The following is a 15,307-nucleotide window of genomic DNA, read 5'->3' on the forward strand; positions in this document are numbered from 1 at the left end:
ACAATTTTTGGTATATTTGGTAGTTTTTTCTTCCTTCTTTCAATAGAACATAGTCTATTTAAAGGATCAATTTCTTCTGTCTGCTGACCATAAATTATAGTATTTTGCTGGGTCAGCTGTGATTATAGATTTATTTTTCAATTTATAGTGATGAGAGTGAAGATGGACTGGATGACAGTAATCCTTTATTGCCCCAGTCTGGGGATCCCTTAATACAAGTTAAGGAAGAACCTCCAAATTCATTGCTTGGAGAAACTTCTGGAGCAGGCAACTCTGGAATGTTAAACACATACTCGCTGAATGGAGTTCTACAGTCAGGTCAGTGTGGTGTGAGATCCCTCTTTGGACTATCAGTTCTCTTGGGGCAGTCTTCCTTTCATTTTTGTTGTTCTTTATGTTTCTTTACACAGAATCAAAATCTGACAAAGGGAATTTATATAACTTCTCTAAATTGAAGAAAAGCAGGAAGTGGCTAAAGGTAAGAGATAAGGCAAATGTTTATAATTCAAATAACCTACTAAAATTACAAATGGAAGGGAAAGTTATTGACTCATTCTGACACATTAGCAGAGATTTTTCTAGACATGAGTTTTCTACTGTGGGTGTGATTTTTTTTTTTTTTGAAGAGATTATAGAGGAAAATCTAGAGGCGTCAGTGAAATTCATTTTAGCAAACATTTTTGAGTATAAAGCACTGTGCAGAGCAAAGGAGTAAAAAAATAGATAAGATCCTTGCCCTCTGTGCCTCACATTATAATCAGGATTATTAATGTCATTTTCATTAGTACTTGAGTTGTTGGGAAGTTGATTGAGTACGTCCCACCTGCCAGATACTATTGTAGACAGACAGGGTTCCTGCACTGTAGAGCTTACATTCAAATGGGGGGAGGCAGTGAATAAGTCTGTAAACAAACAAAAATGGCTTCTTTAAAGAGGTAACATTACAGCTGATTTCTGAATGATCAGAACCATGGGAATGTTCAATCAGAAGGAACATAACTATAAAATTCCTGAGAAAGGAAGCAACTCAGTATGTTTAGAGGAAAAGAAGGCTAGTATAGCTGGAGTACAATGAAAGAGAGGGTATGGTAGAAGATGAGGTTAGAGAGCCTGATTGTGTAGGACCTTGTACCCCATGTTAAAGAATTTGTATTTTACTCTGATAAATTTCTGTGAGTGTTTATAGGCAATATAGAGTGTTTCTGTATTTTCTGTGAGTGTTTATAGGCAGGGAAATGGTGGACTCTTTACACTCTTACAAGATTACTGTCATTGGCCCAACTGAGTTAAGGGTAGCATTTCTTCTGTTGAAACTAATTATTTCTCTATTGCTTTCTTTTCTTGTGAAGAGCTCAGAGTAATATAAAGGCATTCTTTCATTATAATCATGAGGTCCTTTAAAAGGTTTGTGTATAAAAGGCCTTTAAGCTGTTGGCAATGCAGAAATCTTTGTTTAGCCATCACATTCTTAAAAATTGAGATACAATTCACATGCCATAAAATCTACCCTTGTAAAGTGTGTATTGTAGTAAAGTTCTGTGCAGCCATCACCGCTAATTCTAGAACATTTTTATCACTCCAAAATGAAACTCTGTGATTATTAAGCAGTCACTTCCCGTCGCCCTTGGCAGCCACTAATCTGTTTTCTTTCCCTACGGATTTGCCTATTCTGGACTTTTCATATAAATGGAATCATATAATATGTGGCCTTCTGTGCCTGGCTTCTTTCACTTAGCATAGTTTTCAAGGTTCATTCATGTTGTGGCATGTATCAGTACTCCATTCCTTTTTATGGCTAAATAATATTTCATTATCTGGATAATAACAAAATCTAATGATTTTTTGGGTTGTTTCTCCTTTATTAGCTATCACGGCCGGCTCTGTATATTCCTTTATACCGTATAGGTTGTGGTTTTGTTCTTGTTTTTAGTTTTTTGCCTTGATATTTGACAGTTAAAATAGCCTACGTATAGTTCTAAGTACTTAGTGAAATCTAGCTTTGTTGCTGTTTATAGCATTTCCGTGTGTTAGTGCTCTTGAATTCATGCCCACTAGGTTCAGTTGGTATCCTTTTCTTTTCCACATGAATTGGAAAACTGGAGTTACTGTCTTCCAGCTGTTTTTGTCATTGTGTTGGGAAAAGATGCTTGGGTTAGAGAAGGACTTGCTCCATAGCAACAGATTCCATTCCCATTTCCTCCTGTTTGCAGAGCATTCTGCTAAGTGATGAGTCCAGTGAGGCAGATTCTCAGAGTGAAGACAATGAAGAAGAAGAAGAAGAAGAGGAAGAACTCCACCTCAGCAGAGAAGAACTTCATAACATGTTGCGGCTGCACAAGTATAAGAAACTTCACCAGAATAAGTATAGCAAAGACAAGGAGGTAAGAGAGAGTTTCAGGGGAAATCTCAGACCTTTGTGTTGGGTATTTAATTTAGCCTGTTGTTAACATTCATTGAAGACATGTCATTTTACATTTATATTTAGGTGGTGGTGGTGGTGGTGGTGGTTCTAATACAAGCTTTTTTTTTAAAGATTTTATTTATTTATTTGACAGAGAGAGAGACAGCGAGAGCAGGAACACAAGCAGAGGGAGTGGGAGAGGGAGAAGCAGGCTTCCTGCCGAGCAGGGAGCCCGATGTGGGGCTCGATCCCAGAACCCTGGGATCATGACCTGAGCCGAAGGCAGACGCTTAACGACTGAGCCACCTAGGCGCCCCTCTAGTACAAGCTTTATTGAAATATATTTCACATACCAATAATAGCCTTTTTAAATGTACAATTCAGTGGTTTTTAGTATATGCATAGAGATGTATAACTATCATCACTATATGATTCCAGAATGTTTTCTCTAAAAAGAAACCCCACTCCCCTTAGCTGTTGTCTTTCATTTTCTCTATTCCCCCTCAGCCCCAGGAAGCCACTTAGCACTATAAATGTACCTGTTCTAGACATTTTATGCAAATAGAGCAACATGTGGTCCTTTATGTCCATCTTCTCACTTAGCGTGTTTTCAAGGTTCATTCACGTTTTAGCATGTATCAGTACTTCATTTCTTTTTGTTATCAAATAATATGCCATTGTGCGGACATACTGCATTTTACTATCCATGTATCACTTAATGTGTTAATCGGATTGTTTCTACTTTTTGGCTTTTACAAATGATAGCTATGAATAGTGAGTTGTTTCCACTTTTGGCTGTTATGAATAATGCTGCCATGAAGATTTGTGTACAAGTTTTCAGTGTGGGCATTTGTTTTCATTTCTCTTTTGTATATACCTAGAAGAGGAATCACTGGGTCATATGAAAACTCTGCTTATCCTTTTTGAGGAACTATCAGGCTGTTTTCCAAAGTGGCTGCGCCATTTTGAATTCTAGGGGTTCCTTTTTTAATGCACTTGCTCTTTGGAAGTGTCCCTATCTTGAAAAAACTCCTTTTTTTTTACATACTAACATTAGATTGATGATAGTTTTAAGTGACAACTATTTGAATACTGTTACCAAAGCCTTCTGATTTTTGTCAGAAGTGTGGTGCTTTGAATATGATGAGCAATAGCATATTTGAAGACCTAAAAACTTTCTAACAATTGGTTAACATCCAAAGTTAGTTTGAAAGCTTTGAATAATATGCTAAAGGTTAGGGGCACCTGGCTGGCTCAGTCGGTTAAGCATCTGAGTTTTGATTTTGGCTCAGGTTATGATCTCAGGGTTATGAGATCAAGCCCTGGGTCAGGCTCTGCACTGGGCATGGAGCCTGCTTGATTCTGTCTCTCCCTCTCCCTCTGTCCACCCCCTCACCCCCCAACCCCCGGTCGAGCTCTCTCTTTAGGAAAAAAAAATACCTATATAGTTATATAGATATGTATATATGGTGAAGTTTATAAACCTGCAGAAATAATAATTGTAAGATATCTGACTGTTTTGACTTAGAGTTCCTTCTTAAAGTACAGTGCTAGGCATTTGGTGCTTGAAATATTTGGTCTTTTTTTTTAGTGTAGTTGACATAAAATATTAGTTTCACTTATGCAACATAAGTGATTTAACATCTCTATACATTATATTATGCTCACAAGTGTAGCTACCATCTGTCACCATACAACACTATTATAATATCATTGACTGTATTCCTTGTGCTAGGCCTTTTATTCCCATGATTTATTCATTCCATAACTGGAAGCCTGTATCTCCCACTCTCTTTCTCCCATTTTGCCCAACCCCCATCACCCTCCTCCCCTCTTGACAACCATCAGTTTGTTCTCTCTTCAGGTCTGATTTTGCTTTTTGTTGTTTTTTAGATTCCACATATGAGTGAAATCATGTGGTATTTGTCTTTTTCAGTCTGACTTATATCACTGAGCATAATACCCTGTACATCCATCGATGTTGTCACAAATGGCAGGAGCTCATATACATGCATACATATGTGTGTGTGTGTGTGTGCATGCACGCGTGCCACATTTTTATCCATTCACCAATCAGTGGACACTTAGGTTGCTTCTGTATCTTGGCTATTATAAATAATGCTGTGGTAAACATGAATGCATGTATCTCTCTCTCTCTTTTTTTTTAACATTTTATTTATTTGTCAGAGAGAGAGAAGGCACAAACAGGGGGAGCGGCAGGCAGAGAGAGAAGCAGGCTCCCTGCCGAGCAAGGAGCCCGATGTGGGTCTCGATCCCAGGACCCTGGGGTCATGACCTGAGCCAAAGGCAACCACCTAACTGACAGCCACCCAGGCGCCCCGCACGTATCTCTTTTGAATTAGTTTTTATATTTTCTTTGGGTAAATACCCAGTAGTGGAATTACTGGATATGATATTTCCACTTTTAATTTTTTGAGGAACCGCCATACTGTTTTCGAGAGTGGCTGTACCAATTTGCATTCCCACCAACAGTGCACGAGGATTCCTTTTTCTCTCCATCCTTACCAACACCTGTTATTTCTTGTGTTTTTGATACTAACCATTCTGACAGGTGTAAGGTGATCTCTTGTTGTAGTTGATTTGCATTTTCCTGATGATTAGTGATGTTGGGCATCTTTTCATATGTCTGTTGGCCATCTGTATGTCTTCTTTGGGAAAATGTCTGTTTAGGTCCTTTGCCTATTTTTTAAATCATATTGTTTGTTTTTTTGGTGTTGAGTTGTACAAGTTCTTTACGTATTTTGGATATTAACCCCTTATAGGATATATAATTTGCAAATATCTTCTTCCATTCAGTAGGTTGCCTTTTTGTTTTGTTGATGATTTCTCTCACTGTGCAAAAGCTTTTTATTTTGAAGTAGTCCAATAGTTTATTTTTGCTTTTGTTTCCCTTGCCTTAGGAGACATCTAGAAAAATGTTGCTTTGGCTGATGTCAGAGAAATTACTGTCTCTGTTCTCTTCTAAGATTTTTATGGTTTTGGGTCTCAAATTTAGGTTTTTAATCCATTTTGAGTTTATTTTTGTTCGTGGTGGTAGAAAGTGGTCCAGTTTCATTCTTGTGCATGTGACTGTCCAGTTTTCCCAGCACCATTTATTGAGCAGACTGTCTTTTCCCCATTTTATATTCTTGCCTCCTTTGACATAGATTAATTGGCTGTATAAGCATGGGTTTATTTCTGAATTCTCTATTCTGTGTTGTTGGAAATTTTTTTTTTTTTTTAAGTAAGCTCTATGCCCAACATGGGACTTGAACTTATGACACTGAAATCAAGGATCATATGCTCTACCAACAGCCAGCCAGACGCCTCTTATTTCTGGGTTCTCTGTTCTGTTCCACTGATCAATGTGTCTGTTTCTGTGCCAGCACTGTATACTGTTTTGATCACTACAGCTTTGTAGTGTATCTTGAAATCTGGAATTGTGATACTTTCAGCTTTGTTTTTCTTTCTCAAGATTGCTTTGGCTGCTTGGGGTCTTTTGTGGTTCCATACAAATTTTAGTGTTATTTCTTTTAGTTCTTTGAAAAATGCTGTTGATATTTTGGTAGGGATTCCAATACTTGGCCTTTTTTAAATTGAAGTAAAACATATATATGGGAAAGTTAATAGATTTTAACTATATAGCTCAATGAATGCTCATTTAATTTTGACCGTTGACAGGGGACCTCGTGATAGTTCTCCGTGTCACTTTTCTGTCCTAATTTCAGTTCTTGGACTGGCTGCAATCTAGGAAAGAGATTCAACAGTGGACTGTTTAAGTTTATATTTATATTTATCCATTAGTAATAAGTGAAACAAAATTAATGTGAGCTTTGGGGGTCAATTTAAATGCAGTGTTTGAAAGAATCTCTCCCTGGACAGAAAAAAAAAAAAATCGATTATTCATATGTTAGAATTCTGGCAATGTAGGCATTATGGTTATCCATAATATTGTCAGACTCTGTTAGTGGGAGATATAAAGAGTGAAAAGACTTGAAATATAGGAGAATTGGGATGGCTAGTGACTCTCTGAACCAGATAGAGGACCAAAACCCAGAATAACATGTATCAAAACCTTACTAAATCTGAGGACCTATTGGTAATAGAAATATGGTTTATTTCTTGTCGATGACTTCCATGTGGAGCCCTTTCTGTAGTTAATTGCATCACTCGAATATGTGTCAGTTCCAAGCAAATAGTCTGGTGGAAATTCAGAAGCATGAAGTGTTTTTCTTTCTTAAGTTATTTTCAGCAACTTGCCATGTACATAGCTGATGAACCCGTTTTGTTTTGAAGTAAGGAAATAATTCACTTTGAGGTACTAAATCTTTGTTGGTCTTTCTGTGGGAAGAACAAATTTAGGAGCTCTGGTTTTTCTCTGGCTCAAGGTTTTGTAGTAAAGATGATTTGAAGGCAGGCTTAGAACTCAGACCAGCCCTTGTAAGCCTCCCTGTCTTTGCCTGCTTCAGCTGCAGCAGTACCAATACTACAGTGCAGGCCTGCTCTCCACATACGACCCTTTCTATGAGCAACAACGGCACCTACTTGGACCCAAAAAAAAGAAATTCAAGGAGGAAAAGAAACTTAAAGGTGAGCATACCGACCTGCCTTCCATATTTACTCATTCTTAGTTTCAGGGTTTTGTGTAGCCTATTGGTACATTTGGGCTTTGAACATAATCCATGTAGTAGAAACTTGCTTTATCTGAAAAACCCTAGTCTCCCCTATCTAAGTAATAAGTATTGTTAACCTTATTTCGTATTTGGTTAATGATCTTTTCTAGAATTATAAAGGCATAAGGACTATGGATTCCTAGCCAAAGGTTTAAGCTAATTAGTTTATTCCTTTTTTCTTCTACACACTCTTCCAAATGTTGATAATCTGGGAGAGGCAGAAGTCGGTTATGCACAGGGAAGTATGAAGAGCAACCTGAAGTGGTGGGAATAAGTCATCGTTGTTGCTGTATGTGGAACTTTTAAATAGATCACCTCTTGATAATCTTGTGTAGTGTTTGTTTGCATGTTTGCCAGGAAGTGTGTTTTCCTCCCTTACTGAGCTCTAAGCAGCTGGAAATCAGGAAGGAAGTAGGAAGGGAAAGTTTTAAGCTATCTGTACAAGGCAGATTTTATTCCCCTGAAGGTATGAACTCTACTCAGAAATTCTTTTCAGCCTTCTTCCCTTTCTCCCACATCCACTAGTTTATCTCTTCCACACTCGCACCCCCAAATTAGTTTTTTATTCCATGTATGATTTTCTCTTCACAGGTCGTAATGTCCTATCGGCGCATTTTTTTCTTTCTTTGTTATTTCTCTTTAATCACCTTAACATTGCCACCAAGTAGAAATGTTTCCTTCCTCATGGCCATTATTTGAGTTCATGGTACTTTGTACGTCTCCCTTCCTGTTGTTGGGTTCAACAGAAATTCAGTATTTAGATCTTAATCTGCGTTTCTCTTTCATGTAACATAAGGAGTATCCAAGATAGTGAGATCTTCCTCCTGGAATGTTCATAGGCCTGAATAGATGAAGAGATAAACATTGCCAGCCTTAGGTGGAATGAGGAAAGAACCTTGAATTGTCTTAAAGTGATGAGGTTGGTTGTGGCAATATTCTGTGGAAGGGCAGAAATGCAAGGTTCTCAGTGTCTGTTTCCTTTGCAGCCAAGTTGAAAAAAGTGAAGAAAAAAAGGCGAAGGGATGAAGAACTTTCCTCTGAAGAATCTCCTCGTTGCCACCACCATCAGACCAAAGTCTTCGCCAAGTTCTCTCATGATGCACCTCCTCCTGGCACCAAGAAGAAGCACTTATCCATTGAGCAGCTTAATGCTCGTCGCAGGAAAGTATGGCTCAGCATTGTGAAAAAGGAACTACCAAAGGTATGTGAGTGCCTCCAGCATAGGAGATGGCAAGAATATTTTGTCTCACTGCCCTCTAAAGAGGAGCTGTGAGAGCTAGGTACCTTCACAGTGTTCAGAAAGAAAACTGATCTCTTGGAATTAAGAACATGTTGATGAGTACTCTTGTCAACCAACTGTTTTTCTAGATTTTGATCAGAATTCACAAGACAGTTGTTGTATGATGTTCCTTGTCCAAAAAATGGAGGGAAACATCTTTGAGAAAGGAAAGCAGTTTTCTTACTTACAGCAGTAGAGATCTGACAGCAAATTGATAGGTGATAATAGAGGAAATTAAAATGAAATTGTAGAGTTAATGTTTCTTGGAGAATCTATAAATATTTGGATGTTACTGAGTAATCACAGGCATTGGAAAAAAATGTGAATGATGCAAGAGAAAGCTGTATAAGCATTCTTTTTGCTCTTTTAATTTGTTTGGTTTTGATAACATTTTATTTTGATATAATTTCAAATTTGAAAGTTTCAGGAATTGTGTGAGGAGTGTCCATATACCCTTTACTCAGTTACTCACCAGTTGTTTGCATTTTACTTACTTAATTGCCTTATAAATTGTGTGCAATCCTAATAGAAAAATGAACAGGATATTTTCTGATTTTAGAAAAGTTGATACTAGGGGCTCCTGGGTGGCTCAGTCATTAAGCGTCTGCCTTTGGCTTAGGTGAGGATCCCAGGATCCTGGGATCGAGCCCTGTATCAGGCTCCCTGCTCTGCGGGAAGCCTGCTTCTCCCTCTCGCACTCCCCCTGCTTATGTTCCCTCTCTTGCTGTGTCTCTCTCTGTCAAATAAATAAATAAAATCTTTAAAAAAAAAAAAAAGTTGATACTAACCTCAAGGAAAAAGTCAGTGTGTAAGAATTGCTGGAGAAACACTGAAAAAGCACCATCAAACATTAAAATACACTATAAATCTCTATAATTAAAACAATGTAGTACTGGCACATGAATAGGCAAATAGAACAGTAGAGTAGACTAATGCACTTCTTTTATTTTTTTTAATTTTTTTTAAAGATTTTATTTATTTATTTGACAGAGAGAGACACAGCGAGAGAGGGAAAACAAGCAGGGGGAGTGAGAGAGGGAGAAGCAGGCTCCCTGCAGGGCAGGGAGCCCGATGTGGGGCTCAATCCCAGGACCCTGGGATCATGACCTGAGCCGAAGGCAGAAGCTTAACGACTGAGCCACCCAGACGCCCCAAGACTAATGCACTTTTTAATAAGTCGTGCTGGAACAACTAGGTAGCCTTTGGAAAAAGATAAAATTAGATGTTTCTCACACATATACTCTGAACGTATTAGGGTTCTCAGTGTAAAAAATGAAACCATACAAAGACTAGAAGAACGCTATCACATTCCTATTTAACCTTTGCATAGGAAAAGTTTCTATGTGTGACCCAGAGGCAATGAAAGAAAACATTAGTAAATTTGACTAAATACAAATAAATTTTTTCATGACAAAAGATAACTGATGAAGTGGGAAAAATTATTTACATTGTATATCACAGTCAAAGGGCTATTATCTCTAATATATTAAAAACTCTTAAAATTGAAGGACACTTTTGACACAGGACCAGAGCATGGGGACACAGTTTGATCTCAGGGTATCAGGCGCAGGAGACCTTCCTAAAGTAACTTTTGAGAGAGGGCTTTTAGTCATCACCAACTACCCTTGGAACTTCTGAGCCTGCAGCAGCAAATGCAGATTTAAAGAAAGCACCAGAAGCATTCACAAAGGAAACAATAATGTTCACTGAGAAACAATTGGCAGATTTGGAATTCTTGTTCAGGAAGAACCCATACCCTGCTCCCCATCGCAGTAAGTTTATTTAGCTCCTCTTTCAAAAAGAAATGGCCTCAAAACTGGAGATACTATCTCGCAGTACTGCAGATTTGGTTCAAGAACCATAGAGCAAAACTCAAGAAAGCCAAACAACAGCAATTAGCTGGGATGGAAGTTAAGACCAGCTCTTCCAAGAGAAGCACAGATGCACCTCCAGCATCCCCTGATGGTGCCTACCCTGCTTCCCTGCTTTATACAGATCATCTGATACCTTCCTTCCAACTCAGCATATGCTCCAATTTTAAGGCTCTCCCAGACCATTCTGTTGGCTACAAAATAGTCCATTTTGGCTGCTGCCAAGATCCTAACATCTCCCTTTGTCCCACTATAGAATCTCAAATTCTTTTCACGAGCTTCACTGCCAATTCTTTTTGTTCTTCATCTCCACAAAGAACTTAATGAGAGAAGCCAGGCACAAAAGATCACACATTGTAATGATTTGCAATGATTCCCATACAAGAGGCAGATATGAGATCTACACAACATGGATGCATTTAAAAAACATGCTCTGTGAAAGAAAAAAGACACAGAAGTACCCGTGTTGTGGAATTGAGTGGAAAGAGGTGCTAAATAAACTTATTGAGATGGGGATGTTTCATGTTGTAATTCGGATGGCAGTAACCTGCATGTATAAATTCATCCAAAGACAGAACTGTAATACTATATTACGTACACCACAAAAAACAATCATGTGACAGGATGAAGGTGTCAGCTAATGCCATCGTGGTAGTCATTCTGCAATATATAAATGTATCATATCAACACATCGTACACCTTACTCTTGCACAATGTTGTGTGACAGTTGTATCTCAGTAAAGCTGGAGAAAATTTTTAAATTATATCTCAATAAATATATACAATGAGAAAAAGAACTGAGGGACAAAGGACCAGAAATTCAGTAGACAAATAAAATGACATGAATCGAAATTGACAAAGATATAAAAATGGCCCTCGGGGTGCCTGGGTGGCTCAGTCAGTTTAGTGGCTGCCTTCGGCTCTTGTCATGATCCCAAGGTTCTGGGATCGAGCCTCACATTGGGCTCCTTGCTCAGCAGGAAGCCTGCTTCTTCACCTCCCTCTGCCTGCCGCTCCCGTTTGTGCTCTCTCTCTCTCTGTGTCAAATAAATAAATGCAATCTTAAAAAAAAAAAATGGCCCTCAAACATTAAAAGGTTCAAAGTCTCTCGTAATTGGAGTAATATAAATTAAAATAATACCTAGATACCATTTTGTACTTATCACAGTGGCAAAAATTTTAAAATATGATAACACATTCTGTTAAGGAGGCTGTGGGGAAACGGACATTTTCATACATTGCTGCTAGGAATGCAGATTTGAGAGAACTGTTCTGGAGGGCAAGTGGGTAATACCTAACCATCTCCATATGCACTTAACCTTTCAAACCAGCATTTCTGCTTCTAGAAATTATCCTGAGGCTGTATCTCCAGCAATACAAAAATACATGTAAACAAAGTTACTCATTCCAGCATTATTGTTATTATTTTAAAGTTTATTTATTTATAATCTCTACACCCAACGTGGGGCTCGAATTCACAATCCCAAGATCAAGAGTAGCAAGCTCCACTGGGCCAGCCAGATGCCTCACAACATTATTTTTAATTGCAAAATAAAGTAAACAACTTAAGTGCCTATATGTGGGACTTGAACTCTGGTAGATCTACACAGTGGATTATTATGCTGTAGTCAAAAAGAAATAATGAAGACCTTTCTGAGATGATATGGAGTAATTTCTAGGATGTACTGTTAAGTGAGAAAAGCAAACAAAAACAGATATCTATAGTATTTACCTTTCATATAAGCAAAACAGGAATACAAGAAAATACACAAATAAATCCTCATTCATGCAAAAGAAATTCAGGAAGAATAAACCAGATATCAAAGTGTTGATTTCTTATAGGGGGCAAGTGGGGAAAATGTAGAAAGAGGGGAATGGACGGACAGGTTAGCAGGGATGAGGGGGCAGTCTTCAAGTACATCTTTTTATATATAGGACTGCCTTTCAGAATCCTAGTAATGTGTCATATACTCCTCACATACCCCTATAATAAACCCATTAAAACCAACCAGGATGTGGGTGAAGAAGGAGGTTGAGGGGATATGTGGGCAAAGTGGAATAAAGACAGGGATATAAAATGCTTAACTGCATTAGAAATGAGTAATAAAATCAAGTTGCAGAGAGTGGGGAAAGAAAAGGACTCATTGAAGTAACTGAGGAAATCAGTATTTTGACTGCATATGTAAGGCTGAAGACGAAAAGAACTATACATAAATGCTATGATTGACATAGTAAGTGTTTCTTACAAAGGAATGGGTTAGTAATTTTGGAACTACTTTAAATGCATACTAGAACAAATAAATAAATCTGTTGTAGTTGACAGCCAGTTTGTCACTGTTGGGAATGCTAAAGTGAAGCCCTTGAAATTTGATTGGAATCAGAGCTATCAGTATGAATTCATGTTTTTATATATATACACACACACACACAGATAGATATGTACAGAAATATAGTTTTGTGTATATGCATAGGTTAGTATGCATATATACTTATTTTCTAGCTCTGTTTGCTGAGAGTGCCTGGAGACAGACCCGGTAACAATGAGGATATCTTGTGCCCAGGTCTTGATTTCTAAACACCTTTTATTCTTTAATAAAAGGAACCAGAGCTCCTTGGATAAGTAGTTTATTCCAGAACTTGGCAGGGAAAATACAAGATGAGCCTTAAACATCTTTGAGTGCCAGAAAGTAAGGAAGTGCTTGAAGAAAGATGAGTGTGAGGGATTGTCAAAAGAACACAGGAGCAGCCTAAAGGAGCTCCTCATGGTCAAAGTTAGAATAATTGAGCACCAAAATTGATAATGATAATACTGGGGTGCCTGGGTGGCTCAGTTGGTTAAGCATCCTTTCTTGATTTCAGATTAGGTCTTGATCTCAGGGTTTTGAGTTCAAGTTCTGAATTGGCCCCCTGCTGGGCATGGAGCCTACTTTAAAAAAGAAAAAAAAAAAGATAATACTGAATTTTAACACATAGATTAAAAGAAATTCCTGTGAGTCCATACTGTTTTAAATAAATAAGCAAATAGTTAAGGTAGAAGGAACAGCTCTCCCTTGCAATAGAATTCCAGTTAATGAGTGCAGAAGGAAGGAAGGAAGTAGAGAACCATCATTACACAAATACCACAGTGATAATTGTTGCAGACTGGATCCATTGATGAAGACTAAAATTAGAGGATAAAGGTTAGAGGAGAAATAATTTGTCAGCATACATATTAGCACAGAAAGAAAGATAGTAACTTTCATGATGATAATTGGCAGAATCTACCTTACCCAAAAGATCTAAATAGTCACTAGTAATAAAATTTTGACATTGTGAACTTGATGTGATGCATAGAGAATAACACATCATTTCTGTGGTATTCTTGCCAGAATGCATAATGTCATTCCAATCATGAGAAAATACCAGAAAATCACAAATTTTGGGACATTCTACAGAGTAACTGATTGGTGCCTTTCAAAAGTGTTGAGGACGTGAGAGAAAGATTGAAGAAATGTAACATAGAGGAAGAGACTAAGGAGAAAAGCAACTAAATACAGGGGATCCTGTTACAGGATGCTGGAACAGGAAGAGAATTTTAGTGGAAAAAGTGTTGACATTCAAATAAGACTTGTAATTTAATTAATATTTTACCAGTGTTATTTTCCTTTCTTAGTAATTGTATTCTAGTTATATAAGATGCTAAAACTAGGGAAAGCAGCAGGAGGGATGTAAGGAAACTCTATGATTTTTTGCAACTTTTCTGTAAGTCTAAATTAGTTCAAAACAAGAAGTTTTAAAATGATATGGCAAGAATAATGCAAGGAACTGCCATGTAACTTTTATTCATATTTAGCAATTGTTTGCTTCCTTTGCTTTTGTTATATAAATGCATACTTTTTTTCTTCCCCATTTTGAGGGTTAGTTTGACACTGTACTGAACTTCTTTGTAATAGTTCAATGTGTGTTTCTTAAGAAAAAGGACATTTTCTCATAGAACAACAGTGCAGTTATAAAAATTATTATCTGGTCCACAGACCATATTCAGATTTCTCATCAGTTGTCTCTATAATGTCCTTTATAGGGCTTTTTTTTTTTTTTTTTGCTTTTTTTTTTAAATTCAATCCAGGATCCAGTCTAGGACTCCGTGTTTCATTTAGTTGTCACATCTCTTTAATCTCTTTTAAATCTGACACAGTGTTCTTTCATGACATTTTTATTTTTGAATAGTATACACCTGATATTTTGTACACTGTTTCTGAATTTGAGTTCATGAGATTCTTAGATTTGGGTTACGCATTTCGGGCAGGATTACCAAAGAAGTGACGTATCCTTCTTGGTATGACATATTAGGAGGCACATGACACATCCGTCCCAGTATGATGATATTAGCTTTGATCCCTTGGTGTGTTTGGTGCTTCTCTACTGTACAATGACTGTTTTTCTCCCCATGCCAATTAGTAAGTATTTTTGGAGAGAAAGTTTAGATAGGAACATTCTTGATGGGAGGTGTTATGGGGAAACCCTCTTTGTACCTGGTGAAGAGGATTCAAAATGATGCCCTTGCGGGCACCTGGCTGGCTCATTGTGTAGAGCACATGACTCTTAATCTCAGGATTGTGCGTTCAAGCTTCACATTGGGTGTAGAGATTAAAAAATAAATAAAAATATTTTTTTTTAATGCACTTCTGATGATCAGGAATTCAATAGAAATATTTGAGATCTTTTTTTTTTTTAAGATTTTATTTATTTATTTGACAGAGAGAGACACAGCGAGAGAGGGAACACAAGCGGGGGAGTGGGAGAGGGAGAAGGAGGCTTCCCACCGAGCAGGGAGCCCGATGCAGGGCTCGATCCCAGGACCCTGGGATCATGACCCAAGCCAAAGGCAGATGCCTAACGACTAAGCCACCCAGGCGCCCCAATATTTGAGATTCTTGTCTTTAAAGTGGTAATAGCTGCTTAAGCATTAGTAAAAGGAAGTTTTTCGTAAAAGGTCTAAAAATTCCCATAAGCAGTCTGAGGTGGGAATTTTATAGAAATGGCGTTTGGGCCATCTAACTTCACACCCACTGTTTCTTCAGATTTAGGGGGTTGAGTTCTTTAA

The 15,307-nt window shown here is 37.7% G+C and overlaps 1 protein-coding gene and 1 long non-coding RNA gene across 6 annotated transcripts in view; one reads left to right on the forward strand and one right to left on the reverse strand.

The window, feature by feature from the left end:
- The window catches only part of INO80 (INO80 complex ATPase subunit), a 133,185-nt gene that overhangs the window by 30,844 nt on the left and 87,034 nt on the right, over window positions 1–15,307 (forward strand). For all 4 annotated transcript variants that reach the window (XM_036084217.2, XM_036084216.2, XM_036084214.2 and 1 more), the window contains exons 3-7: window positions 149–318; window positions 411–478; window positions 2,211–2,381; window positions 6,871–6,991; window positions 8,061–8,275. In XM_036084217.2, the coding sequence (XP_035940110.1) occupies window positions 149–318; window positions 411–478; window positions 2,211–2,381; window positions 6,871–6,991; window positions 8,061–8,275 (745 nt within the window). The remainder of the gene's footprint in view (window positions 1–148; window positions 319–410; window positions 479–2,210; window positions 2,382–6,870; window positions 6,992–8,060; window positions 8,276–15,307) is intronic.
- The window catches only part of LOC144382898 (uncharacterized), a 124,838-nt gene that overhangs the window by 2,919 nt on the left and 106,612 nt on the right, over window positions 1–15,307 (reverse strand). The window lies entirely within an intron of this gene.

This window comes from Halichoerus grypus, chromosome 8, assembly GCF_964656455.1.
Source record: "Halichoerus grypus chromosome 8, mHalGry1.hap1.1, whole genome shotgun sequence".
Classification (NCBI taxonomy): domain Eukaryota; kingdom Metazoa; phylum Chordata; class Mammalia; order Carnivora; family Phocidae; genus Halichoerus; species Halichoerus grypus.